Source organism: Sorex fumeus, unplaced genomic scaffold, assembly GCF_029834395.1.
Source record: "Sorex fumeus unplaced genomic scaffold, SorFum_2.1 ptg000051l, whole genome shotgun sequence".
In the NCBI taxonomy this organism is placed as follows: domain Eukaryota; kingdom Metazoa; phylum Chordata; class Mammalia; order Eulipotyphla; family Soricidae; genus Sorex; species Sorex fumeus.
Window position 1 is genome coordinate 10,803,224 of NW_026606108.1, and position 25,959 is coordinate 10,829,182.

The window sequence follows — 25,959 nt, forward strand, 5'->3', positions numbered from 1 at the left end:
AGGAAAGAAGGGAGGGAGGAAGGGAGGGAGGGAGGAAGGGGGGAGGGAGGGAGAGGGGGAGGAAGGGAGGGAGGGAAAGAAGAAAGGAAAGAAGGATGGATGGGAGGGAGGAAGGGAGGGACAGAGAGATGGAGGGAGGGACGGAGGGATAAAGGAAGGGAGGAAAGAAGGGAGGAAGGGAGGGAGGGAGGGAAGGAGGGAAGAAGGGAGGGAAAGGAAAAAAGAAAGAAGAAAGAAAGAAAGAGAGAGAGAGAGAAAGAAAGAAAGAAAGAAAGAAAGAAAGAAAGAAAGAAAGAAAACTGCTTGCATACACGTGCATTGCATGCATCTGGGTGAGGGTCGTGTTTGTAACTGCTCTAGCTATGGCCACTTAGTTGGACAGTCCCCAGATCCATTGCTTGTTACCCCTGCCCCCCTTTTCTGGAAATGCAGAGACATTGGGAGGAGCCTGAACTTTACAAAGAGGGACTCCAGGAGCCATTACCAGTCTCTGCTCGACCCCAGCCACCCCTTCTCTCCAATCCTGCGCACTGAGTCACTCAGAGCAGCGCTCACCCCTCCCTCCATGCAGGATTCGGCTTCCTCCAGACCCACTCCCAGGTCCTGCCCAGGTTCCGACCTCTTCCTGGGGGTGGGGAACGCTCTAGCAACTGACTCATCTTCTCTGCCCACTCCTCTGCAGCTCCCTGAGCACCCCTAGACTCCTGGTACCTGAGAGATGGGACCCCAAAGGTCAGGAGGGTATGTCGGACGCTCAAGATTAACACCTTTGCCCGGAAGCTGAGTGCTGGTGGTTTCTGAGTGGTGGTTTCTGTGCTGGCCGCCGGCAGTCAGCACTCCGGGTGTGTTCTACAGCTGGTTCTGGCCTCAGATGACAAGAATCTTTTCTGCCTCGGCACAGCTTACTGCCTTATTTCGGGCTGCAACAGGATCCAGGGCCAGATGCTAAGAGCACCAGGGCCCAGGGAAGACAGGTGGCCGGCAGCAGGCCCTTGCAGACAGAGGGCTCGCTCACACATGTACAGACACTCCAACGCACACAACAGAGTCCACTGAACACCAGCGACCTGTTACTTGAGTTTATGCATTGTTTCCTTGGTGCCTAGAAGAGCACCTGTTAGGCGCTCGATCGATATTTACTGCATGAACAAACGAGCCTGTGAGTGACAGTTGCCTGATGCATGAATGTATGGATGGTTTTTTTCCTTCCCTCCTCCCTTCTATCTCTCTACGCCGTGTCATATTCTGTGAGTCTCTCTCTTGTTTGGGGGCCACAGCTGGTGGTGCTCAGGGCTTGCTCCTGATTCTTTGCTCAGGGAGCACTCCTGGAAGGCTCAGCAGACCATATAGGGTACCAGGATCAAATCCGGGGCCAACTGTGTGCAAGGCAAGCATCCTACTAGCTGTACTTTCGCTCCAGCCCCTGAGAATCTCTGTTGAGGTGGAAATAAGACAGAGCTCTCTTCTCAAGGACCTGAGCCAGGAGGAATCAGATCCAGCAGCAAGCGTTTACAATGCATCATGGGAAGCATTGGGGGTGGGGCATGGGGAAGAGCTTCTAGAGAAGACATCTGAGCAGATCCTTGGCTGCTGGGTACTTCATTGGGGTAGCAAAGGGCATGGTGTCACAGGCAGAGTCATGGCACACGTGTAGGCCTAGGGGTCAACAACTCGAACCAGAATTGAAGGTGACAGGGCAGCGCTGAGAGGTGAGGTGGACAGGATCAGACCCCAGAAGGCTGTATAGGAGGGATAGTGAACTTATAAGGGATTGGTGGGAGGTTTAAAGGGGGTGCAACAGGGTGGTCAATTAGCATTTTCCAAAGATATCTCTGGCTGTGTGTGAAAAATGGGTTGGGACATTGGGGGAATTTAGTTGGCAGCAGACTTTCTTTTTTCTTTCAGTAGCAGGAATTAAACCCAGGGTCTCACACATGCAAGTCAAGTACTTTACTGCTGAGTCACACCCCCGGCCCTGGAAGCAAAAGGGTATTACTGTAGCCAAGTGAGAAGTCTGAGGGCAGGAGCTAGAGAGTGGGAGGCATGGAGAGGAGTGAGGGACCTAAGAGTTATGGGGGTTTTCCCCACATCCCAACGAGAAGTTGAATGTGCAACAGAAGCAGATTCAGGCTGGAGTGACCGAGACAGGTAGCCCCTTGGGGGTGGAGGACAGATGCCAAATTCAGTTGGGGATGAACTCGGTAGGACGTGTCGGAGACATGCAGTAGGTCAGTGGGACACAGCACTCAGGAGAGTTGTGCTGAAGATGAAGATGTGTCAGAGAGTGACCCAGCACTCCCAGAGAAGAGAGCCCTGGGCTGAGGGTGGAAGGCATCTGAGCTGTGTGCAGGACAGATCGTCCAGGCACGCATCTCTGACTCCTCTTAGGAAAGAGGTTTGGCCGCAACTGGCGGGTAGGAGCCAGAAGAGAGGCACTCCTGATACTCAGGTACCACAGGGCCGCCTGCCATCTCCACAGGCACGACCACTGCCAGGAGGAAGCAGCTGGGCCCAGGGCCTACACCTGCTGGGCCCCAATCGTTCCTTAACCCACCTACTCACTCACACACAGGGAAGCTGAGGCTTGGAGGAGCAGCCTGTGTGTGCACCAACACTTCAGCCCAGGGATCCCTCCTAGGCCCCAAGTGTTTCTAAGTTTCCTATCTCTCCTCATGGTCCTTGCTCCTTAGGCTTCATCCCACACAACTCATTCACATCCACTTTAATCCTCTGGGGACTAGAGAGAACAGAACTTCAGACACCACCGAAAAGGACACGGGGAGGCAGAAGGATGCAGGAAGCATTTATTAGGGCCAGAGCTGAATTCTATAGGAGGCAAAAGGCGGTTCCACGGATTAGGAGAAAGGACGGGAAAGGCAGCGAGTGGTAGGGAGAGATCAGTCGGACTTGGGAATGGCAACTTTACAAAGCTACCTCCTGCTGGCTCTTTGGGGGAAATGCAGGTGGAAGTGGATTTCAATCCCAGGGCAATGAACGGATGCTGGTCTGCCGGTGGAACCAGGTTGAAAACCACAGCTCTAGGTGACTGCATCAGCCAGGAGTCTGATGGTACATCTTCTCTGAGAGAGACCCCTAGCTCGTCTCCTGAGCAACAAGGATGCTTGACTGTGTCGAAGTACCCTCTCCACCAACAGAACTGTCCCCAGTCCTTAAGCCCAAAGAATTCTCTGGGATCACCCCTTTATTCAAAAGCACCCCGATTCTTTCCCACCTGCACCGCAGCTGAGAGTTCCAGATCTAGCATCACCCTGACGAGTGGGTAAGTCTGAAATCCAAATGACATGGTATCCCTCACCTTTTTAGCAACATCCTATTATCCTTTCTCGTATATCCCTTTGACCCTCAGCCCATTCCAACCCCCTTCCCCACACCCCACCCCTGGAGTCCCCTGAAACTGATATTCTGAACTTCTAAAAGGCACGCAGTCTCCCTAAGGTTACTGAGTATCAGGCACTATCTAGGCCTCCAATAGGAAACTAGTGGGGTCGAAAGTATTCGCTCAACTGGACGTGACCGTGGACATTGGCTGGGAACTGGCACTAAAGAATAAGGCACTTTTTGAAGAAACAGAAATGCGGGCGGATGTGGTCTAACCCCTCTTTCCCCTCCCATGCTCCTCTCGCCCTGCATTCTTCCGAGTCAGAACTCGACTGTGATCCCCTCCTTCCTCACCCCTTGGACTTTTCAGATGACCCACAAAGTAACTCCTCACCTCCCTCTTACTAGACACGCAATTTCAAACCTTAGACTATATGGTAAATCACAGGACAGCTCCACATAACCTTCCTTCCCAGCTCAGGGTTGGGCCCAGAAGCTGCCATGAAAGGGCCCAAGAGGGTCTGAGGGTTTTCCTGGAGGCCCCAGTCGGTGCAGGGAAGCAGCACCTAGCAACTCTTTCTCTGGCTGCAGATAGAACGTGCTGACCGGTCTGAGGAGGGTGGAGAACAGCCAGACATGGTCTGGGAGGCGGAATCTTCCACTGTTGTCTTCAGAGGGGCCAGCAGGACACCTTGGCCTGGCTTGGGAGGCCTCTTCAAAGGTCACTGTGGTAAAAATAGAGCTGGTCTGGGAAGGGGTGGAAAACAGCTGCTCCTGCCCAGGACTTGGTGCCAGGAAGGTGGATGGTCAAGCCAGGGCCGCGACAGAGAACTTAGATCTGAACTGACCGCTCATTTTGCCACATTCCAGAGGGCAAAGCTAGGAGGGCAGAAGGGGGGAGGAAACCATGGAATTCTGTGTGTGTGTGCGTGTGTGCGTGTGTGTGTGTGTTGGGGGATGCAGGGATGGGGTTGGGGGGAGAAGGTAGCATTTAGACCTCCGAGGACTGCTTTGGTAAAAAGCCCCATGAAACAGTGGGGACAAGGAATGTCTAACAGAGCGGGGGCCTCTGATGATGCAGAAGAGTTGGGACCCATGCGTGGCTCTCGACCCCAGCCCCGAGCCCGCCCATCGCGGCCCCCTGGGGCTTGGCAGAGGCGCCCCTTTAGGTGCAGGACGCCTGGGCGGGCAGCCCCCCGCGCTTGAGCTTGAGGCTGCCGTTCCAGCCCCGGGGACAGATGTTGAAGCCGAGGAGGCCCGGCGACTTCGCCCCGGAGTCCTCAGAGTCGAGGGACACGTCGGAGTCCGTGGGCGAGCGGCGGTAGGGGTAGGGCCTGGGCGGCGCGGGCGGCGGGCTCCGGGGGCTGGCGCAGGGGGAGGGCGCAGCGGGCCCCGGGCTGCGCGCGATCGGGGCGAAGGCGGTGGCCACCGCGCGGGCCGGGCCCGGGCGGGCGGGCAGTGGCGAGCGCATGCGCGGCGGCGGCGGCGGCGGTGGCGGCGGTGGCGGCGGCGGCTGCAGCCCGGGCGGGGAGAAGGGCCGCAGGCGCTCTGCCGCCGCCGGCCGCGGGGAGGCGCTCTTGCGCCGGGCGGCGTTGATGATGTTCCGCGCCAGCAGTGCCTGCAGCTGGCGGCTGGGGGGCCGCGCCTCGGGCTCGGGTCGCAGCGGGGACACCGAGCGCTCGCTCCACGAGGGAGACAGGGGAGGCGGCGGCGGCAGCGGCGGGGGACTGCCCATGCTGCTCCCGCGGCCCTGCTCCCAGGGCCCCGGGCTCATCCAGCCGTCCAGGCTGCTAGGAGGACGCGATGGCCCCGGTGTCCAGGGCGGGGAGGTGGGCAGGCTTTCCCGGCGGTCCTGGGGAGAGAGCAGAAGGCGGGGAGGGCTATGCGTTAGTGCTGGGGTCCTCCAGAGCGGGGTGTCGGAAAGAGCCGGGTTGGATGTGTTCTTTGTACAGGGAGGGGCACCTGGACAGCAATGAAGGTCCCTGGTTGCAGTGGTAAATTGCTCATGGAACGCTCCCTTTGGGGACCACCACCTGTGCTTGCTGAGAGTCTGAGTCAATTGCTCCAGCAAAGGAAGCATTGTGAAGCCTCTGGGCTTCAGCACCCTCCTCAGTAAAGTGGGGTACACTAGCGGGAGGACTAAAAGATCGTTTACGTTTTAAAAAATTCACATGTGGTGGATTTCTTTAAACGTGAATCAGTAGATGTGCTCAACAGATACTATTTCCCATACAGAAATTCCCGAGGAGATGGAGATAGTACAACGGGCAGTGCTCTTACCTCGCACGTGGCCCACCAGGGTTCTATCCACAATCATCCAGGAGTGATCCCCAAGCACAGCATCAGGATTAAGCCCTGAACACAGCCAGGCATGGCCCCCAAACACACAAAAACAAACAACCAAAAATACTGGAAAGGCACATAGGGAACTAAACAAGTGGCTGCCAGTTAGGAAATGAAAGGGACAAGGTCCACCGCCAGTGGTGGTGGCATGAAGGTTTTTGTTTGTTTTGTCTTGTTTTAGGCCATATCCAGCTGTGCTCAGGATTTTCTCCTGATGGGCTGGGGGAACCATATGTGGTGCCGGGATAGAACCGTGTTTGTTTAAAGCAAGCACCCTACCTGGTGTACTAGTGCTTTTCCCCCAGGCTTTCAATGTACTATATAGCTTTTAAATGTTTAGGTCTTTAATCACCTAGATGTAATCCATTCAAAATTAAACTATCAACTGTAAGTATCCATTAATCAATAAATATCAATAATAATGGTTGATACCTTAAAGTATCAAAAGTATCAACCATTATTATTGAAGTTGAGTTCAGAGGAAGGCCCTCTCAGCCCCAACCCCTTGCCACGATGCTAGAATCATCTCCTATTTTTTCCTTGTTAGACTGACAGATGGAAACAAAGAAAGAAGTCAGATCCTTCTTCCCAAGGTAACGTAGTACCCTAGCTTTTTCTTGCAAGCATGGGATAGAAAAGGTGACTTGGATGAGGTCAAGTTAGTGAAATATTTGAAGTTAAAAAGCATGGCTCTGGATGCTTAGTACAATAGCTAAAATAAAGAATCAACCTAGGTGTTAGATAGTGGATCATGAAGATGGATCGTGAAGATGCAATATACACACACACACACACACACACACACACACAATGGAATACTACACAGCTGTAAGGAACAACGAAATCATGCAATTCACTATAACACAGATGGAACTGGAAGGCATCATGTTAAATGAATGAAATAAGCCAGAAGAAGAAGGGCAACCGCAGGATGACCTCACTTCTATATGGTATACAGAATAACTGGAAGAGGAATGCAGTGTTTGAAAGCGGGGAGGAAGGGGATGGCTAGATCGCCCTCGGACACTGAGTATAGGGAGAAGCAGAAAAGAAATAAAGGGGAGGGAAGAAGAGTTGAACGAGAAGAAACAGGGAGCTGGGTCAAGGGGATCTGAGTACACTGGTGGCGAATGGGAGTGGTTGAACTAAATATCCAAACCTTGAGTTAAGTACACTGAAAACAAGAGATTCAAACTTTAACAGCCAAACTTAAAATGTACAAGAGGAGGGAACCTGGGAACTGTGGTGAGGGAAGCAGGCACTAGTGGGCTGGAGCAGAGCTTGGATGTCTAAAACCTAACTCTGAATGACTTTGTAAATCATGGCGTTTTAATAAAAGGAAAATAAAATCCCTTTTAAAAAAGAAGTTTATAAAAAAAAACCATGACTCTGGGGCTATCGAGATAGCTCAATGGGACTTCTATTAGCGTTAATGTATAAATATGATACCCTATAGTATTGGTAGTCCCTACCACAGCAATTAGGCAAGAAAGTGATATTAAAGGTACCCAGACTGGGGGCTGGAGTGATAGCACAGCGGGTAGGGTGTTTGCCTTGCATGCAGCCAACCCGGGTTGGATTCTCAGCATCCCACATGGTCCCCCGAGCAAGTGATTCCTGAGTGCAGAGGCTTCCTGAGTGCAGAGCCAGGAGTAACCCTTGAGCATTGCCGGGTGTGACCCAAAAAGCAAAATAAATAAATAAATAATCAAGGTACCCAGACTGGAAAAGAAATCAAACTATCATTATTTGCAGATGAAAAGATACTATACTAAGAAAACCCTAAAGATCTAAGACCTCCACCCCCCCCCAAAAAAAACCCCAAACTAGAAACAATAAACTTGTACAGTAACATGACTGACTACAAAATCAACACGCAGAATCTATGGCATTCCTATATGCAAATGAGGAAATAGAAGAAATTATTTTTTAAAAGCACACATACAATGGTGCCTGCAAAAATAAAACACCCAGGAATCCACCAAGTAAGTGAAAGACATATTTTAAAAAAACTATAAATCACTAGTAAAAGAAATAAAACATAAGTAATGAAAATGCATCCCCTGTTTGTGGATTGGTAGGATTAACATAGTCATAATGAGAATCCTACCTAAAGCATTGTACAGACTCAATGCAATCCCTAAAAAATACCTATGACACTTAAAAATGAAATAGAACAAATGTAAACACTGTAAAACACTGTCCTCCCGTTGTTCATCGATTTGCTCAAGCGGGCCCAGTAACATCTCCATTTTGAGACTTGTTGTTACTGTGTTTGGCATATTGAATACGTCACAGGTAGCTTGCCGGGCTCTCCAAGAACAAATGTATTAGAATTTAAGTGGAATAATAACCCCCTCCCCCTGAATAGCCAAAGCAATGCGAGGAGGAAAGAAGGGATACTTTTCTTTTCCCAACTTTCAACTATACTATAAATCTCTAGTAATCAAGTATCAAGTATTACAGTCAAGTAATCTAGCATTACATTCAGTGTGGTACTGATATAAAGATAGACTCTAAGACCAGTGGAATAGATTTGAGAGCCCAGAGACAGATCCTCAAATATTATGAACAGTTAATCTTTGACAAAAGATCAAAGAGTATGACGTGTATCAAGGAAAGTCTCTTCAACAAATGGTGATGGGCAAAACTAATCAGTCATATGTTAAAAAATGAACTCAGAACCTCTGTCACACTATGCACAAAAGTCTGTTCAGAATGGATTAAAGACTTTGAAAAGAACTAGGATCCACAAATAATATAGAAAGAAAACATTGGAAGAACCTTTCATGGCACTGAATCTAAAGGCACCCTCAATGATTCATTGCATTTGGCCAAGCAAACAGGAGCAAAAATAAACAAGAAGCTCTGCACCACAAAAGAATCTGTGACCAGAATAAAAAGACAACCCACAGCCTGGGTGGAATAAATCTTTGCCCACCACTCATCTGACAAATGGATAATATTGAAGCTATATTAAGAATTTGTAAAACTTGACAGGAAAAAAAAACCAACCCCATCAAAAATGGAGGGATAGAGTGAGAAGAAACTTTTTCAAAGAAAACATACAGATAGACAATAGGTATATGGAAAAATTTCTCTATCACTGATCAGGGAAGTGCAAATCAAAACAACAATGAGATATCACCTCTCACACCAGTGAAGCTGGCACACATCAAAAAGAACAAAAGCTGCCAGTGTTGGCAGGGGTGTGGGGAGAAAGGGACTCTCATTTGTTTTTGGTAGGAATGTTGCTTGGTCCAACCCTTTCGGAAAAAAATATGGACCCTTTTCCAGAAAACTAGGAATTGAGCTACCATATGATCCAGCAATTCCTCTTCTTGGCATCTACCCCTAGACCCCAAAACCTCTATTCAGAAAAGACATTTGTGTTCCTATATTCATTGCCATGATAGCCAAAATCAAGGTCAGAGAGATAGTACAGTGGAGAAGATTCTTTCCTTGCATGCAGTTGACCTGGGCCTGATCCCTGCTACTGCATTTGAATCCCTCAAATCTGCCAGGAGTGATCCCTCAGCTCAGGGACAGGAGGAAGCCCAGAGCACAGCTGAATGTGGCCCTAACAAACCAAAAAAGACAGCCAATCCCAAATCTGGGAACAATACAAGTGTCCAAGAACAGATGATTGAATTAAGAAACTGGCATATGTCCATAATGTCACATCCCTCAGCTATACGAATAGGTGACATCATGCAATTTATCACCATATGAATGGAACTGGAGGATATTAGGCTGACTGAAGTATTGGGCCAGGAGGAGAGGAAAGATACAGGGTGATCTCTTTCATACGAAGCACAGAAAGGAAGTAAAAAATAGCCGAAAGCAACAAGTCTGAGAACTGGTGTGCAGGACTGAGATTACTATGGTGAGGAGATGGGGTGGGGGTATGTGTGAAGAGTGTGGACCCTGAGACAATGATGGAGGGGAAAAGGTGGGGGCATGTGTTGAACCATTATATGCATTAACCATATTATTGACAGTATTGTAAATCACCAGATTTACTATATTTATGTAACTATATATTTTTTCAAAATAGCATGGGTTTGCTATAAATTGCTATATATTTTTCATATGTATGCTACAAGATTCAATCTCACCTTTTGGCTTTCATTAAATCTTCACACAGACTGGTAAGGGAGTTGGCAATACCAACTCCATTTTAATACAGTTCAAAGGTATGAAGAACCCTTCAATGTATTCTACCTAACTAGGAAGTGTGTGTGTGTGTGTGTGTGTGTGTGTGTGATGTGTGTGTATGCGTTTGAACTGGTTTTAATGTGCTTACCCAGTTTGGATTTGGTAAGCCATGTCTGGCGTGTATTTACTAAGATTGTTCATCTGATCAGATTTTAATAATACCAGTAATAAGCAGTTCATTCGGCCTCAAGCCGAATTCACCAGTAATCAACTCTGAGTCCTAAGTGAGTCCATTTAGTGTCTCCTACCACATTAAAGTCAAGAACCATTCAACTTCCATTCTCTTATCTAATCAGAATCTAATTTCTCCCAATGAAAAGGAATCAATAAAAGGAAAAGAGAGCTGGAGCAATAGTATAGCGAGAAGGGTTCTTGCCTTGCATGTGACTGATTTGGGTTCAATCCCTGGCAACCCATATGACTCCCTGAACACTACCAGGAGTTATTCCTGTGCAGATCCAGGAGTGGTCCAAAAATCAAAGGGGAATAACAGGAAGAGAGAGAAGAAAAGTGTTTGCCATAGAGGTGCAGGGGACAGGGTGGAGAGAAACAGCATGTTGGTGGTGGGAAATGTTCTGTGGTGAAGGGCTGGATGTCAGAACATTGTATGACTGAAACACAGTCACCATCAACTTTGTAACTGTATTTCTCATGGTGATTCAACTTTAAAAAAAAACTGTTTTAAGTTACACTGTAATGTGATGGGATGAGCATATTCATTTGTGATAGGAGGTATCTGTATCCATTACTTTAAGTCATAAAATGTACATGTACTTAAGGGAAGAAAAGAAAAGAAAAAAAAGAAAAGAAAAAAGAAAAGAGAAAAGGAGGTAGCAGATATGAAGTAGACATGTTTCTTCCAAGGTAAAAGCTATAGGGGAGTCCAGACTCAGACTGGAGGCCCTCATCCTAAAGAGGAACATTGTACAGCAGCTGGAAAAGGAACTTTTGGTGGGATGGTAATGCTGGAGTCAATCTCAGACTTCCCGGAGACATGCAAAGCCCTAGTCACCAAGTAGGAAAGTTGAAGCCCGGTATGGAATCTACCCTTTTTACTGCCAGAGTCAGAGCTGTGAATCTGACACCTCAGGCAGCCAGGCTGTTGTGTGGGGCCAAGGGTTCATAACCCAAGCCGCTGAACATGGAGGTCAAAGAACCAGGACTCTTCAGGAGAAGAGTAGGCTGGGGGCAGAAGGGTGCAGGGGTATGGTGTACTACGTCACTGTCCAAAAGTCTCAATAGGGACTTTTTTCTACCTTGAGGGGCCACGAGTGAAAACTAGGGCCAGCAAGGTGGAAGGAGTAGCGGGATTTACTTCTCAAGTCCGGATTGGAAAGTTGGGGACAGTGGTGACCAGCTTCTTGGAGTCCCTTGGAAGGGGCCAGAGCCAGCCCTCGTGGGAACTGCCCCATCTCACTCCTGTCTCTGTGTTTAGTAGATCAGGAGGGTCAAGACTGTAGAAAGCAGGGCTGGAGTGATAGTAGAGCGGGTAGGGCATTTGCCTTGCACGTGGCCAACCCGGGTTAGATTCCTGGCATTCCATATGTTCCCCTGAGCACCGCCAAGAGTAATTCCTGAGTGCAGAGCCAGGAGGAACGCCTATGTATCACCAGGTGTGACCCAAAAAGAAAAAAAAAAAAGACTGTAGAAAGCCAGAACCATTTGCTTGCTGGCAGAGACCTCAATGTTTCCAACGCACCAGAACTCCTGGGAAGTGCACAGGAGTGAAAATTCAGAAAGTTGTGCCCACTTAACCCAGTCCCGGCCCCAGAGCAGAGCAGGATGTGGGCTGAGCACGTAGGTATTTCTCAGGCAGAACTCTCAGGACCAAGTATCTCCCAGAGCCCCTTCTGCAATCCCTTCATTGCATGGAAGGGGAAACTGAGGACCAGAGTGGGGGATGGAGCCATTTAGAACCCAGAGGCTATGTTCACGCCTATGGAGTCAGGAATACATTTAGAATCTGGTTCTGGCTATTTGTTTCTCTCCACCCAGGGCTTTCAGGAGCTAGTGAGGAATGTGGGAAAAGGCCAGATTTAGATCCCTGGGAGGGAGGTGGGAACGATAGAGAACCAGAACTTCTATGTCCTAGCTCGAGGCATTTAAGCTCCACTGTTAAAAAACTCAAAATTAGACATTACTGGGTTTTAAGGCTGCCCTGTTACTCTTCAGTCTTGCTGGCCAAACTCTAAAAGGAGGAGAAATAGAAATGCCTGGACAGCCTGGGAATTCTGGGTCTCTCGACGCTGCCCCGGGGAAAAGAGTCCAACCCTTACCTTCGGGTCAGCCGTGTCCAGGAAAGCTCCCACACAGTCGATGTGGAGGCTGGGGAACACACCCATGTTCACACGTGGTACCCCCTGCAGGTCCACCCACTTCCCAGACCCAAATCAGGGAGGAGGAAAGGGGCCCAGCAAGCAGTCAACGAGCGCGGAGGAAAGAAAGAAGCAAGGCAGATTGGAGGCAGAGTGTATTGAGAACAGGAGAAAACAGAATTGGGGGCATCCAGGCTCCCGGAGCTGCAGGAGAGGGGGGCAAGGCTCCTCCCTGGCTGGACCCCGGGGGTGGGGGTTGGGGTGGGGGGAAGTGGCTGCTGGCTGAGGCTGCACTGTCCTGGGAGGGGCTGGCATGAAGGAGCTGCACTTACTCAAGACTCCCCCACAGATGCCCTCAGAGTTCTGGGCAGAATGAGCTCACTGGGAAAGCACCCCTGTTTCCATGGAGACGAACCCCCTCGAGCTCACGAAAACTGCAGGCTCAGCCCAGCATGGGCACCGCCTCCACCACCCTTCGCCCCACTGGGGAGCCCAGAAATAGGGCTAGGAAAGAGGAAGTGGGTGGTGCTCGGCCCCCAGTCTTGGAAAGCTTCCATCTGAATCCTGCCTCGTGTGTCTGTAATTCTGTCAGTTCCCCACCCATTCGGGGCAGGGGGTGTTGCATCAGATGAAAGGTGTCAGGAGTGACCAGGAGGGCCATCAGGGGCTATCGGCCCCAGAGCCTCCCTGTCTGCACCAGGAAACAGAGGTCCAGAGAAACACGTGGACTCACTGTATTCCAAGTCGTACCTCTGAGTCCTAGACTCTTCCTGAAGACCTGAAGGTTCTCCTCCTCTGTCCTCTCTCCCGAGCTTCTGGCTCCTGCCTCAGTGCTCACCACACTCGTCTGTCTCCAGGCAACCCTGATCCTAGATCTCACATCCCTTGGCTTCCTGCCACCACTCGCCCATCCCTGAAACAAACCTGCCGAAAGATACAGAACCTCCATCTGTCCTAGGGCACCACTGAATTCCTTCCTGCTCTCCACCAAGGAGACTGTCTTGTCAGTCATTTACAAGGCAGTGCATCAGCCCAGCCTCTCAAATTCGAACTCTCTGACAGAAACATCTGGAAAGGCCCCTTGTGGAAATGAGAAAACCCCAGGCCTTCCCCCAAAGGAAAGGAACATGGCCACTGTCAGAGGGCCAGGGAGTGAGGAGATGCCTGACCCCCCCGCCCCCCCCCCCCGCCTTTGTCAGCTCAAAGAGGACAGCCTTAGCACGGCAATGTGGCCCAGTCTGCAGCCAAAAGACCAATAGACACACGGTGAGAGGCCTCCCCTGCTGACCCCGGACATCCACACATTCTGCAGCACTCACTTTCTCTGGGGGAACCTATCTCCTGGGACCTCCCTCACTCCAGTACGAGGGCCAGCCAGGTGGGTCTGGGGGAAGGCGGCTCCAGCAGACCCCAGAGGGAGCCCGGCAAAGCCTGAACATGGAGGGGGGGCGGGGGAGGTGAGGCGGGGGCAGAAGTGTCCCATCAGACAGCAGCCGTGGCTCAATTCTCTTGCCGAACCGAACAGAGGAGAGAACGTGGAGGCCAGGGCAAGGCCGTGTGAAGCTGGGAGAGAAAACGGTGTCCAGAGGCAGAGGCAGAAAGAACAGACCGTTGGAGGTGAGAATTCAGCGACAGGCAGAAAGACTCCAGGAGCTGGGAAGGCCGCCGGGGTAGCAGAGGCTGGGTCACCGGCAGGCTCTCGTGGCCTTAGCGACCCTGGGGATGGGGAAGGCCCCTCCACGGCTTCCCCAGTGAGACGCTGCCATCTCTGCAGCTCGTGAAAGCCGGAGGCAGCTCCTCCATCCCATCAGGGCCCGCCGAGGGACTTTCAGCCAGTGCTCCCCTTGGGTCCCCCACCTTCAGTTGCAGAATCTAAGACTCCCTGTAGACGGGAGGGACACCCGCAGCCCAGGGAGGGCACGTGGCCTCCTGTGGCAGCTGCTGGCGGCCTCAGACCCTGCACCCCCAGAGTCCCAGACTCCTGCCTCTCAGCCCTGAGCCCCCTACTGCCGCATCTGATGGCAGTGGGTCTCCACACGGTTTGTTACTTGAAGCAGAAGGACGGCTTCCACACCTGAGCCTCGATCCCAGCGTTGCGGGTGGAGAAGGAGGGCCGGGGGGCCTGCTTGGCTCGGGGAGACCACGCCCGGGAAGGCGACACAGGGGAGACGTCGGTGCTGTAGGTGGGGCTCCCAGAGATGGGCTGCAGGCCGTCCTGGCCCGACGGGGTGTAGAGCCCAGGAGAAGAGCGGGAGGCCCGAGGCAGGGCCGGCGACGTCGGGAAGGCCCCCTTGGGCAGGCTGGGCACCAGGTCCAGGGAGCTCGGCTTGGCCGGGGAGGCGGCTCTGGACGAGGTGGCCCTGGGTGAGGCGGATCTCGAGGGGGCCCTGACCGGCTCCTTGAGCGGGGAGAGCACAAAGAGCGAGGAGCGCAGCTGGTGGGGGGGCTGCCTGGTGGGCTCGGGGCGCAGGACCCCATTCTCGGGCAGGTAGCCGTGGTAGAGGGAGGAGGGTGGCGTCCGGGCTGGGCTGAGGGAGGCCACTCGGAAGCCCCCGGGGCCACTCGTGGAGTATTTCCAGGAGGAAGGCAGGGACATGGTGGGGGACGGGCAGCGGGCCAGCTCCTGGTGGCCGGCGGACTCAATGACATACTTCTCCATCCGGGACTGGCGGCGGGCGTAGAGCTCGGCCCCCTTCCCGGACGCCTCCGAGAGGTTCTGGTTGGGTTTGGGCTTGGGCTTGGCCTGGATGCGTGGAGACTTGAGGCACGAGGCCCACTCAGGGACAGTGTCCTCTGCGGCCGCCGGGCTGGCCCTGTCCCGGGCGGACGGCTCAGCCTGGAAGTTGGAGGCTTCAGCCCCCAGGGCGAAGGGCTCCTCCTCCGCGGCCACGTCCCCCTGGTCCCTCTGCCGCCGCTTCTCATCGGCCGTCTGGACCAGGTCCAGGAGATCTGGGTTCGGGGTCACCTTGGGTTTCTCCACAAAGGTGAACATGGATTTCCGGCTGCCTCTGCGGGCCATCGACTCCTCCAGGATGCCGGTCTTGCTGGCAGGGACGGCCTGGCCTTTCGGGTGAGAAAGCTTGGGGTCAGAGCTGGGGTACAGGGCCGCGTAGGAGGGGGGAGACCTCACTTGGGAAGCTGGGGGCGCTGTGGACAAGGTCTCTGCATAGGTGGGGGGCGGGGTGAAATTCCCCAAGGGGCGTCTCTCCAGCGCCGGGCTTCGCTGTCCCACGGACCTTCTTCCCAGCATGGGGCTGGGGGACATCACGTGTCTCTGTGGCCGGGGGCTCCTGTCAGCCATGGTGTACGGCTGGGGGGTCTCAGCCTTCTCTCCGAAGTACCGTCTCTCCAGCATGGGGCTCCGTTCCATCTGGCCGGGGGTCCCGGGGGCCTGGACCCCAAAGGGCCTGGCCGTCCTGTTGACCACTGACGGGGGCTTGGCCAGCATGAGGTGGACCTCACTGTACATCTTGGTGGGTGTGGTGGCCGCTGCCTGCCCAGGCATCTCCTGCTCTGCCCTGGAGGCCCTGGGCTGAATGTCGATGAGCAGGGAGCTGGACATGAAGTCTGGAGCTGGGGGCCCAAAGCTGGTGATGGGAGGCGCGTCTCTGCAGAAGGTGCTGGTGGTGGTTGGCGCAGTGAAGGCGTTCTCCGGAAGGAGGACGCTGGACCTCATCTCCACGGCTGCCTCCTGGGGCAGCCCTCCGGTACCCAGGTTGCCAGGCTGGGCATCGGGCACTGTGCTCTTGGGCGGGGCCTCCAGGGAATTCTGCTGGATGCTGGTGAGGGCTGGGCTCTGCGAGGGCAGAGTGGCTGGCGGGTTCTGATTGACATCTGCGGCCGGCAGGATGTGGTTGCTGTTAGAAGTTGGGGTGATGAGAGCGGTACCCGGAGAGGTGAGGTTTTGGTTGACATCCGCCACTGGGCTGGGGACCTCAGTCACCGGTGGGGCTGACGGGGCCTGCTGGGCCTCTCGGTTCTGGGAGAGGTGCAGCCCGTTGGCCGTCAGCAGGGCTGCGTTCTCCTTTAAATAGACCACCAGAGGAACCTCTTCCTCCTCGCTGGCCACCTTCTCCAGCGGCCGCAGCAGGCCCGTCTCCTCAGAGCAGCCCTCCATGCTGTGGCTGGGGGTCCCTCTGTCAGAGTCCCTGGGGGACGGGGCAGAGGGGAGGGACGCAGGACTCAGGCTGAGCCCCGGGACATGGCCTGCGGCACTGGCAGTGGAGACCCGGAGGGAGCCCTGGCTGGCCTTCGGTCCACTCTGGCCGTGGCTCTCCGAGGTGAACTCGTTGACCCTCTGCCGGCGCCTGTTGAAGAGCTGGACGCCGCGGGAGCCGCCACTGGGCGGGGTGGTCAGCTGTGCCGCGATCTGCCGGCTCCGGACCTTGGCTTCTTTCAGGTTCCTTTCAGTGAGGCTGGTGCTCCGGACCAAGGCTGCAGGGATGACAGAGGCCCTGTTAGTGCATGGCGAGGGCGGGGGGAGGGGGAGAGACAGACAGAGCCCCAGGGGCGCACAGACAGACCCACAGAAAGGTGATTCCCCCTGGGTGCACTACCCTCCCCCCACACCAAACTGTCCTCACTGCCCTTTACCAACAAGGCTGGAGGTTTGACATTCCCTTTGACTCAGTTTCCCCAGGGAATCAACCTGACCAAACATCCAGATGGGGGTGGGGGGAATCAGAGAGAAGCTGTCTGGGGGTGGGCGGGGGTGGGGGTGGGGTGCACACACATGCACTCCCAGGTGTGGGGTGCAGGGAGCAAAGGGAGACTTCCTCTCTGGGACCAAAAAAAGAGAGTATTGGTCAGGGAGCCCGTGGCCATGTCTGCAGCCACTGTGGGTGGGCCTCACCCACTCTGTACCATTCTCTGAACCTCAGTTTCCCCATCTGGGAAAGAGGGGTGGGGCCAATACTCCTCCATCAGGATCCTTCCTTCCAAGTCTGAATCCTGAACCCGCTGGCAGGACGCCAGGACAGGCTGTTCCCGGGGCTGGGCTCAGCTGCTCACCCTGGCCAGTGCCAAGGAGGGCAAGGTGGGTCAGGTCAGATTCCGCAAGAGCTAATTAGCTTCCCACTTGGTCGAGGCACATATGGTCGCCTGAGTCCAGCAGGAGTGCTCCCTGAGCACAGAGCCAGGACTAAGCCCCCCGGGCACTGGCAGATGTGGCCCCCAAACCAAACCTACAAACAAAAATCAATGATCCATTTTCTCTTCCCTCCTCTAACTCAGTTCTGTCCTAGGCTGGCTCTCCGGGCTATGGGTTTAGAACAGGCTCCAGTGTGGAGCGTGAAGGACCCGGGAAAGAAGCTGGCACAGAAGGAGGGAAAGGGTCACAAGAAGTGGTGGCCAGGATCCTGCGGCTCCCGTTCCCCCCACCACAGCCCTCAGTGACTCCATGGGAAAGGAATTTGGCAGGAGGATTGGCCCAGCCCCAGCCAGCAATCCAGAGGGCTTTGCTACCCTGCACAAACAAGGCCGAGAGAACGGGGGCTGGGCTAGCTCTAGGCACCCCAGAATTTCTTGTTGTGGGTACCAGGGAAGGCTGTGCTATTCGCAGTTCCCCGGAATAGGGAACTGCCACCAGTCAGCTCACTCTCACATTGTCCCTGGTGTCAGAGAGACAAGGGTCACAGCGGACACGCACCTCACTGAACCCCCAAACTGCCTGGCTAAGGCTCACACCTGTGAAAGTCATCACATCCCTTCTTCAAGCCTCTGCAGAGGCCCCTGGGGGTGCGGACCCTTGAAAGAACTCCTTGAGCACTGGGTTAGGAGCCCTGACCATTGGACTGGAAAAGAGAAAGGGAAAGGCAGACCCAAGGAGAGCTCTCTGGGGCCTGGAGACCAGGACCCCCTGGATGGGGAGGGTCCAAGAAGCCCTGAGAAGAACTCATCGCCATCCTCCACTATGCCCCACCCCAGGTGAGCCACAAGCATCCAACTCCATCCTCATTCCATCTCATTCCATCCTCCTGACAACTCCAGAAAGATAAGAACCGTGAGTCTTCTCAGTTTGCAGATAACATGTGAGCTCAGAGACCTCACCCGGGTCATGCCACTGGCAAGTGAAAAGAGCTGGGATTCAAAATTCACAGTCGGGGCTGGAAAGATAATACAGCGTACCCTGACAGGCAGGCAGCCTGGGCTCTATCCCTAGAGTGGCAGAGGCCACCCCCCCTCAATCCCATTGCAACCCCACCAGGAGTGATCCCTGAGTGCAGAGCCGGGAGTAAGCCCTTCACACTGGCGGATATGGCCCGCAAACCAAACCAAACCAAACCAAACCAACAAAAATGCAGCCTCGAGGCTATTTCATCTCTCCATCTCTCTGCCTTCAAGCTGCTGCCTCTGGAGGCTTCAGTTCTTCGGGCATGGTCTGCGGAGTCCAGGGTTGCTTCATCTCCCAAGAATCCCCCCCAGGGGTACCCTCTCCCTTGGGAGTCAGCTGCCGAGAACAACACACGCTCTCCCTTCCCGCTTCCTCTTAGAAGCCCTGGGCTCATTTTCACTAAGGCACAAAGAACTGGGGAGGCATGAAAGAGTAGCAGGGTGAAAAGACCAGCAGGAGACCTGAGCTCTAGGTGCTGGGGAGGGGATAAACCCTTTCTCCTACCCCCATCTCTCAGCGGTGTGGCACACAGGCTGAGGATGTGAGGAATCCAAAGGCGGAAGGTGGGACAGGGGAAAGGAAGCCAGGTTTGAAGGTTAGGACAGGGAGAAAAAAAATGCAAGGAAACACTTCTTCACACAATGACGTCAATCGGAATGCTCAGGGCAGGGCAGGGAGGCAGAGACGGACACAGGATGGCTGGAGGCAGCGCGTGGTGGCTGCCGGGAGTCTTGGTGATAGAAAGCAAGACGGGTAGACACCCCCGCTTAGTGGGCTTGGGCGGGAGCCAAAGGCTGACCACTGCACAACCGGTGGCCAGGACGATGAACTGGGCCTGAGTAATGGCCTGGCCAGCCTCTGCCCCACATCTTCCCGGCCGAGAGGAGGAAATGCCACAGTCTCTGTCCCCCGGGGAGTTCTCCATCCACACCCATGTCCTGGTGAGCGCAGCCTGACTGAGCCCCAGCCCACTGCCAGGAGGATAAATCAGAGAAGGAAGGGAAGGGCTCCCGGACAGGGGAGCTGCCGAGGAGATGGGGCAGCCCCAGACCCTGCTCCAGCTTTGCCAGTCACTGAGGCCTCTCCCTCGATGCCCAGAGGGGAAACTGAGAGATGGGAGAGGGACGCACTCCCCCCAAGGAACCACAAGGGCACCTCCAGCCACTCAGCTTCCTCGCTGGGGGGGGGGGGGGGGGGGGGTTTCCCTGCAGCTGAGCCAGCCTCAGAAGCCTCCAGGAGAAGCAGCCAATGGCAGTGCCGCCAGGGACTGGGAAATTCAATGTCACGCGCAGCACAGCACACAGGAGCTGAGGGGATTCTCACCCGTGACTCAACCCAGCTCTTTATCAGGAAACACGAATTTGCAACAGCCTTTGCAATGGCCTCTCCGCCCGCCCCCTCTCTCCCCCAGGCTGACAGATCCATTGTCCTCCTTCCCAACTGCCTCCCTCCCCAGGACCAGGAGGGTCGAGTCCTCACCCTGCCCATCATCAGGGCCTGCCTGAGAGGTACCAGGGGCTCCCACATCTTCCCTAGGAAATTCTGCCTTCCCTGTGGGTGTGCACAGATCTGCCCCCCAGAACGTTCAGTCTCCCATCCTTCGTCCTGACACCCCCCCCCCCCCCGCCTTTGCACCTGACTCCAGCACTCTCACTGGGCCTACTGCAGCGTGCTCTGCGCCCCTGGACCTCCCCGCTTGGTGGAGTATTCACCAGGACGTACTCACCCCATGCCTGGTGCTTTCCACAAGCCACCCCAAGGTTAGCAGTTCCTCCTCTCCGTGATGTGGGCTCAGAGAGGTAAAGCGACTTCCTCATGGTGGCACAGCAAGCCACAGGTGGGGTTAGGATTCAAGCCCACAGTGGCCAGTCCCCAGGGCCGTGTTTCCTCTTCCATGTCCCACCTATCTCTCCCCATAAATGCCTCCAGAGCTTCCCTTTGTGCCCCGCCCCCACCGGTCACGGGGCCTGTGAGCACTAAAGAACAAAGATGAGGTTAAGGAGGAGATCAACTAATGCTCAGCGAGCACTGGGCGGTATCAGGCCACAAATTTGGTCTCGAACCCTCACCACGACTTGTGCAGGAGCTGTCCTTCCATCCTACGGAGAATACCGTTGGTCCCAGTCTGATGACCCCAACCAAGCCTCTGAAGAAGGCTGCTGCAAAGGAGGCACACTTCCCTGCCCCCTGTCCCACCTGCCACTTCCTCCAGGAAGCCCTGTCAATCTACCCAGATGCCTGGACAAGTGCTCCTCACGTAACGCAACCTCACCTGAAAGCCTCCGCACAGAATTCAACCTGGAGAAAGCATGGACAGAGAGAGCCCAGAAATCAAGATTCAGGGGTAGGAGGCTGGTGACCCGGCTCCTGGTGCGTCCTTGCTGGCAGAGGGCAGGATAAACGGGTGGGCAGAACCCAAGAGGAGGGCCCCCAAATGGACCCGGGAGTGGCTGGCGGTCTCCCGGCCGGCTGACAGGCCACGTCTGTCCTGCCTGGCCTCTGGACTGGCCTCTTTCCTAATGTCCCTCCGCAGAGCTTCAGGGGCTTGGAGAAGCGGGCTCAGCCCAGGGCAGGTTCACAGAGCCGTGATTAGCACAGGCTCCCCGATCCGGATCCATCCTCACAGCCAGGCCCACTCCCTGCCCTCTCCAGCTTCGTCAGGGTGCCCAGAACAGACGTCACACCTGCCCTCCCAGAGAAAACACTTAATTCAGGGAATGAGAGGTAGTGAGTGGGTGGGTGAGAGGTGGCTTCACACAGGCTCTGCCGGGACCAGAGGCGGGCACCCGCCACCCCTAGGTCCCCAGTACCCTGCCTAGGGCCTGGCACCCCGGGGCTCTCGCTCCCTGTATATGCAGCCCTTCCCCCATGCTGTGCTCAGCTCCTCTCCAGTGCTCCGGACTCAGCAGGGGCTGGTGTGAGGAGAGGTTCTATACATCTTGGCTTAATAAAAGGCTGAAGAGTGAACACACGCACAGATCAAATCCACCTTCTCATTCTGCTCCCCCAGTTATTCCCCAAGATGAATTCCGAACTAATCTACATTCTAAATCAGAGACCTAGAGTGGGTCCTAGGGACATGGGGGGAAGGAAGGAGAGAGGGAACAACCAGTCTGTGGGTGAAGAGGGAAGTAACGCTTCAAATCACAGTATTCGAGCTAAAAAGCAGAAGATTCCATTAGGTGCCAGGAGAAGATAGAAATGGATTAGAAATTTGAAAAAGGAAGGAAGGGAGGAAGGAAGGAAGGAAGGAAGGAAGGAAGGAAGGAAAGAGGAAATGGGAAACAAAAATTAGTATGAAACAACCCAGAAAGACTTCTTGGAGGAAGTGGCATCAGACCCCAGTCTTGAAGGATAGAGCTGTGGAATCAACCAAGTAATGAAGATGGAAAGTGAAAGATTACCTTCTTCCTTCTCTGACTACCCTCACCCCATCACCTCCCAAACCAACACCTGGTGAGAAGAAGATGCCTTTGACGCTCCATGGGACTCTCCAGAGACTGAGTGAACAGGGAGCTTCGGGCAGAGTTCTGTGGACACTATGGGTGCCTAAGCTCGGGCCCAGAGAAACTATATCTGCTCTGGGCCTCAGGGTCCCAGATTCAGCGCCACCCCCCCCCCATCCTCCTCTCTGGGCCCCCTCTGTCATCTGAGGGGCCTCTTCCAACTCATAGAAGAGGCCCCAGGGCAGCCCATAGCGAACGAAGGCTGGCCCTGTGGTAAATTCCCCACATTCCTTCTTTACACAAAAATAAACAACTGAGAGGGGGAAAAAATGCAGCAGGAATGAGGCCCACCAAACAGGCTGCAGCACATGCGCCCGACAGCAGGGGGCGTGATGGGGCTGAAGAGAGGTGGCCTCCCCCTCCCTGGCCTTGCTCTACACAACTCAGACCCCCACCCCCCACCCCCTTTATCCCTATCCTCCATGGGGCAGGTGCTCAGGTGGCAAGCCTGTGAGGGCTCTGCATGTCAAGTTACCCTATCACCCGGGCTCTATTTCAGGGGTTACCGTCTCCAGTTTGAGCCAATGTCCCACTTCACAGGTGAGGAAACTGAAGCTCAGTGAAGGTCTGTGATTCACCAAGTTTATCTGGCCAGTGAGCGTTCAGCCACCTCGTTGCTCCCTGCTCATCCCCATCCACATGGGCTCAGTGCGCCCGTCTTCCCTCATCTGTCCTTCTCTGCCAAATCCAACCAGAGGGGCTGCCCGCACCACAACCATGACCTTGACAGGGCACCCCCCAAGACTTGCTGGAGTTCTTGGAAACGGGAAACAAAAAATTAGTATGAAACAACCCAGAAAGACTTCTTGGAGGAAGTGGCATCGGACCCCAGTCTTGAAGCATAGAGATGTGGAAGCAACCACGCAACGAGAATGGAAAGTGAAAGATTACCTTCTTCCTATTCCACTACTCTCACCCCATCACCTCTGTGTGGCCCCTGTGGGTGTTGAAGGCTCATGCCTGGAGTATGTGCATCCGCCCTGAGCCTCTGGAGACTTCTCAGTTTATCACTTCACCTGGGTCTTGATTTCCTCCATAGCAAGCCCAGAGCATGATCCCAGCTCTGCCGAGTTGCTGCTGAGCGAATGTGATGCAGAAGCAAACCCAGAGCATTTGCTCTGCACACTGTACACACCCGTTTTCTAGAAACCCACCTCCGCCTGCCCCTCACCCCATAGCAGTCCTCTCTAGCCTGCAGCCCAACTTCACCACCCCTACTCTCCCCTCCGGCAGCACCCCCTCTGCACAGAACCATGTCAATCTTCAAAGTGCTACAGCAGAGCAGACTGGGGATGACTTTGCTGTTTGAGCCACACCTGGCGGTGCTCAGGGCTTGCTCCTACCTCTGTACTCAGGAATCACTCCTGGTTGGGCTCAGAGGACCATACGGGATGCTGGGGATTGGATTCGAGTTGGCCGCAAGTAAGGCAAATGTTCAACCCGCTGTATCATGCCTTCAACTTACAAACTGGGTTAGAATCCCAGGCCAGCTTCATCCCGGGAGCAGCACCCAGAGCCACCTCTCCTGGGTGGGGGGTTGCAGCCCTTGCTGGTTCCCACAGATCTGTAGGCACCATGGTCCGATGAGTCACACACCCATGGCCCTGCCATACCACCTCCCCATCACCCCCACCCCCTGCAATTACCAGGCTTATCTGGATCCTCTCTGGAGAGGCAAGAGAGGCTGAGGGCTGAGTCATCTCCCCTCCCGCCCGCGGTCCCACAAACTGCAGAAGCAAAGCCAACTGGAGATGTACTTACTGTCCTAATAGCTGCCACGTTAGAAAGTTCCTGACCCTCTCTGGGCTGCCTCAGACCATGTGTGCAGAGAGAGAGAGAGAGAGCAAGAGCGAGAGCGAGAGAGTGCTTGGACCAGACAATCATTCCTGACACCTTTAAGTGAAGGATGAAAAGGTACCCAAGAGTAAAACTTTCTAGTGAAATAGTTTACCGAGGGAGGAAATTAATTCTAAGAACAATGTGTGTGTATGTGTGTGTGAACGAGAGACAGAGAGAAGAGAGAGAGAGAGAGAGAGAGAGAGAGAGAGAGAGAAATACGCAGAGAGAGACAAAGGAGAAAGTCCAAAAAGCAAAGGCTGCTCGTGCCAACCCCAGGGTGGAGAACCAAGAGTTAAACTCTTAATCCTTCTGTAAATTTCAAAGGTGTGCTGGAGAAGGGCGTACAGCAAACACGCGGAACCTGCAAGGGGCTATTACTGCTCAGTGAGAAGTGAAGGGACAAAAGGAAAGGTGGCCGATCCCAAGAGAACAAACAGGGAAGGAAGCACAGGGCGCGTTCACTCTGCCCCCTTACTGCTCACCCAGCGAGTGCCAGGGACCCCACAAAGTGGCCCAGGAGAGCCAAAGGCAAGAAACCCTGCTCGCATTCCAGTAAGGGAGCAAGCGAATGAATGATTCTACGAGGAGCTATGCAAGTCGGTCAGATGGTAACACAAAAGACAGAAACAAAACAAGGATAAGAGAAACGTGTGTGTGTGGTGGTGGTGGGGGGGGGGGGGTAGGTGGTAAATAATGCATCAGGGTGACTGATCAGCAGCGACCAAGGAGAAGTCCCACATCTGAGGAAAGAAGAGGCCAATGACGGAATGAGGCCGTGGAGACGAAGGAGCCAGAGAGCAGCCAAGGGAAGAGCCAGGGAAGGCCCGGGGCTGGCCCCCTCGGCCTGTGTGAGGATGGCAGCTGGAGGCAGGATGCAAATAGCTGGTTGTCCACTGGCACCGCTCCTGCGGTCACTGGGATTCCCCTGCAGTCATTTGCACTCACATGCGTGGGCACATTCAACCTAAAGTGCACGGGCTGGGCAGCCCCAGGGGGCAGCAGCCACCACACAGCCGTGGGCAGAGGCACGTGCTTCCCACCTGCCGCTCAAAGGTGTGTGTGCGCAGGCTCCCCTGAGTGCCAGAAGGGCAGGAACTCAGCAGCTGGGGCGGGAGACACAGGTGCTCGGGGGCGGGGCAGCTGGCACACACGTGCCTTCCGGCATCTCCAGGCAGTGGAATCACAACCCTCGCCAGGAGTGTGTCTTGCTGCCACAGTTCTAAGCCCCTGGTGGGGGAGCTTCCTTGCCCCAGCCTCACTACACCCCTTTCCCAGGGCACTGACCAAAGAGATAGTACAGACGTCACTGTCACTGTCACTGTCACTGTCCTCCCGTTGTTCATCGATTTTGCTCAAGCGGGCCCAGTAATGTCTCCACTGTGACAATTGTTACTGTGTTTGGCATATTGAATACGTCATGGGAAGCTTGCCAGGCTCTGCCGTGCGGGCGAGATACTCTCGGTAGCTTGCCGAGCTCTCCAAGAGGGGCAGAAGAGTCAAACTCAGGTCGGTCATGTTGGCCACTTGCAAGGCAAACCACCCTACCTGCTGTGCTATTGCTCCAGCCCAGTACAGACGTAACGTAATGTAATGCACTTGCTTTGCAGGCCACTGATCCAGATTCAACCCCCAGGACTGCATATGGTCCCCAAGCACCACCAGGAGTGATCCCAGAGCACTGAGTCACAGAGCACAGCTGTGTGTGGCCCCCACAAAACATTGGGGAGGAGGCAAAGAAAGAGTGTAGTGAGGAAGACATTTGCCCTGCACGCAGCTGACCCAGCTTTGATCCCTGGCACCTTGAGTTGCGCCAGGAGCATGGAGCCAGGAGTAACCCTTGAGCACAGTCAGGCATGTGCCAAAACCAAACCAAGAAAAAGATTTGCCATCTGGTGTTTCAATGTCCCAGGAAACTAGTGCTGTGCACTGCCCCCTTTCCTATCACAACTGCAATTAGACTGTAACCACCTGACACCACTTCACAGACATCAACAGCCACCACCTTGCCAACATCACCGCATCACAGCTTTACGGTGCCTGGGACAGCTGAAGACTAGGAGGAAAGGGCCACACTGGGAGCCAGGGGGTCCCACCTCACTTCATCATGTGACCTCACATCGCCCCAGCCCTTCTCTGGCCCAGGTCAGAAGCTTGCAGGCACAGCAGAAGCTCCAGGGAATGTGTCCAGAATGTGGCTCTGGGACTGCTCCAGACCCCACGCATAGACCCTCGACATCCCTTGGGGACCCACCAGGCTTGGGGGCCCATGATTGTATAAACATATTTA

General features: G+C 54.4%; 1 protein-coding gene across 3 annotated transcripts in view; it reads right to left on the bottom strand.

The window, feature by feature from the left end:
- Positions 1–4,504: 4,504 nt before the first annotated feature.
- The window catches only part of SYNPO (synaptopodin), a 35,890-nt gene continuing 14,435 nt past the window's right edge, over positions 4,505–25,959 (bottom strand). Inside the window, exons 2-3 of one of the 3 annotated variants that reach the window (XM_056124519.1) lie at positions 14,290–16,649; positions 4,505–5,191 (exon numbers count right to left, since the gene is read on the bottom strand). In XM_056124519.1, the coding sequence (XP_055980494.1) occupies positions 4,505–5,191; positions 14,290–16,649 (3,047 nt within the window). Of the gene's footprint in view, positions 5,192–14,170; positions 16,650–25,959 lie in introns of those variants that run through there. The other 2 variants (XM_056124518.1, XR_008793885.1) reach the window with 2 other exon arrangements.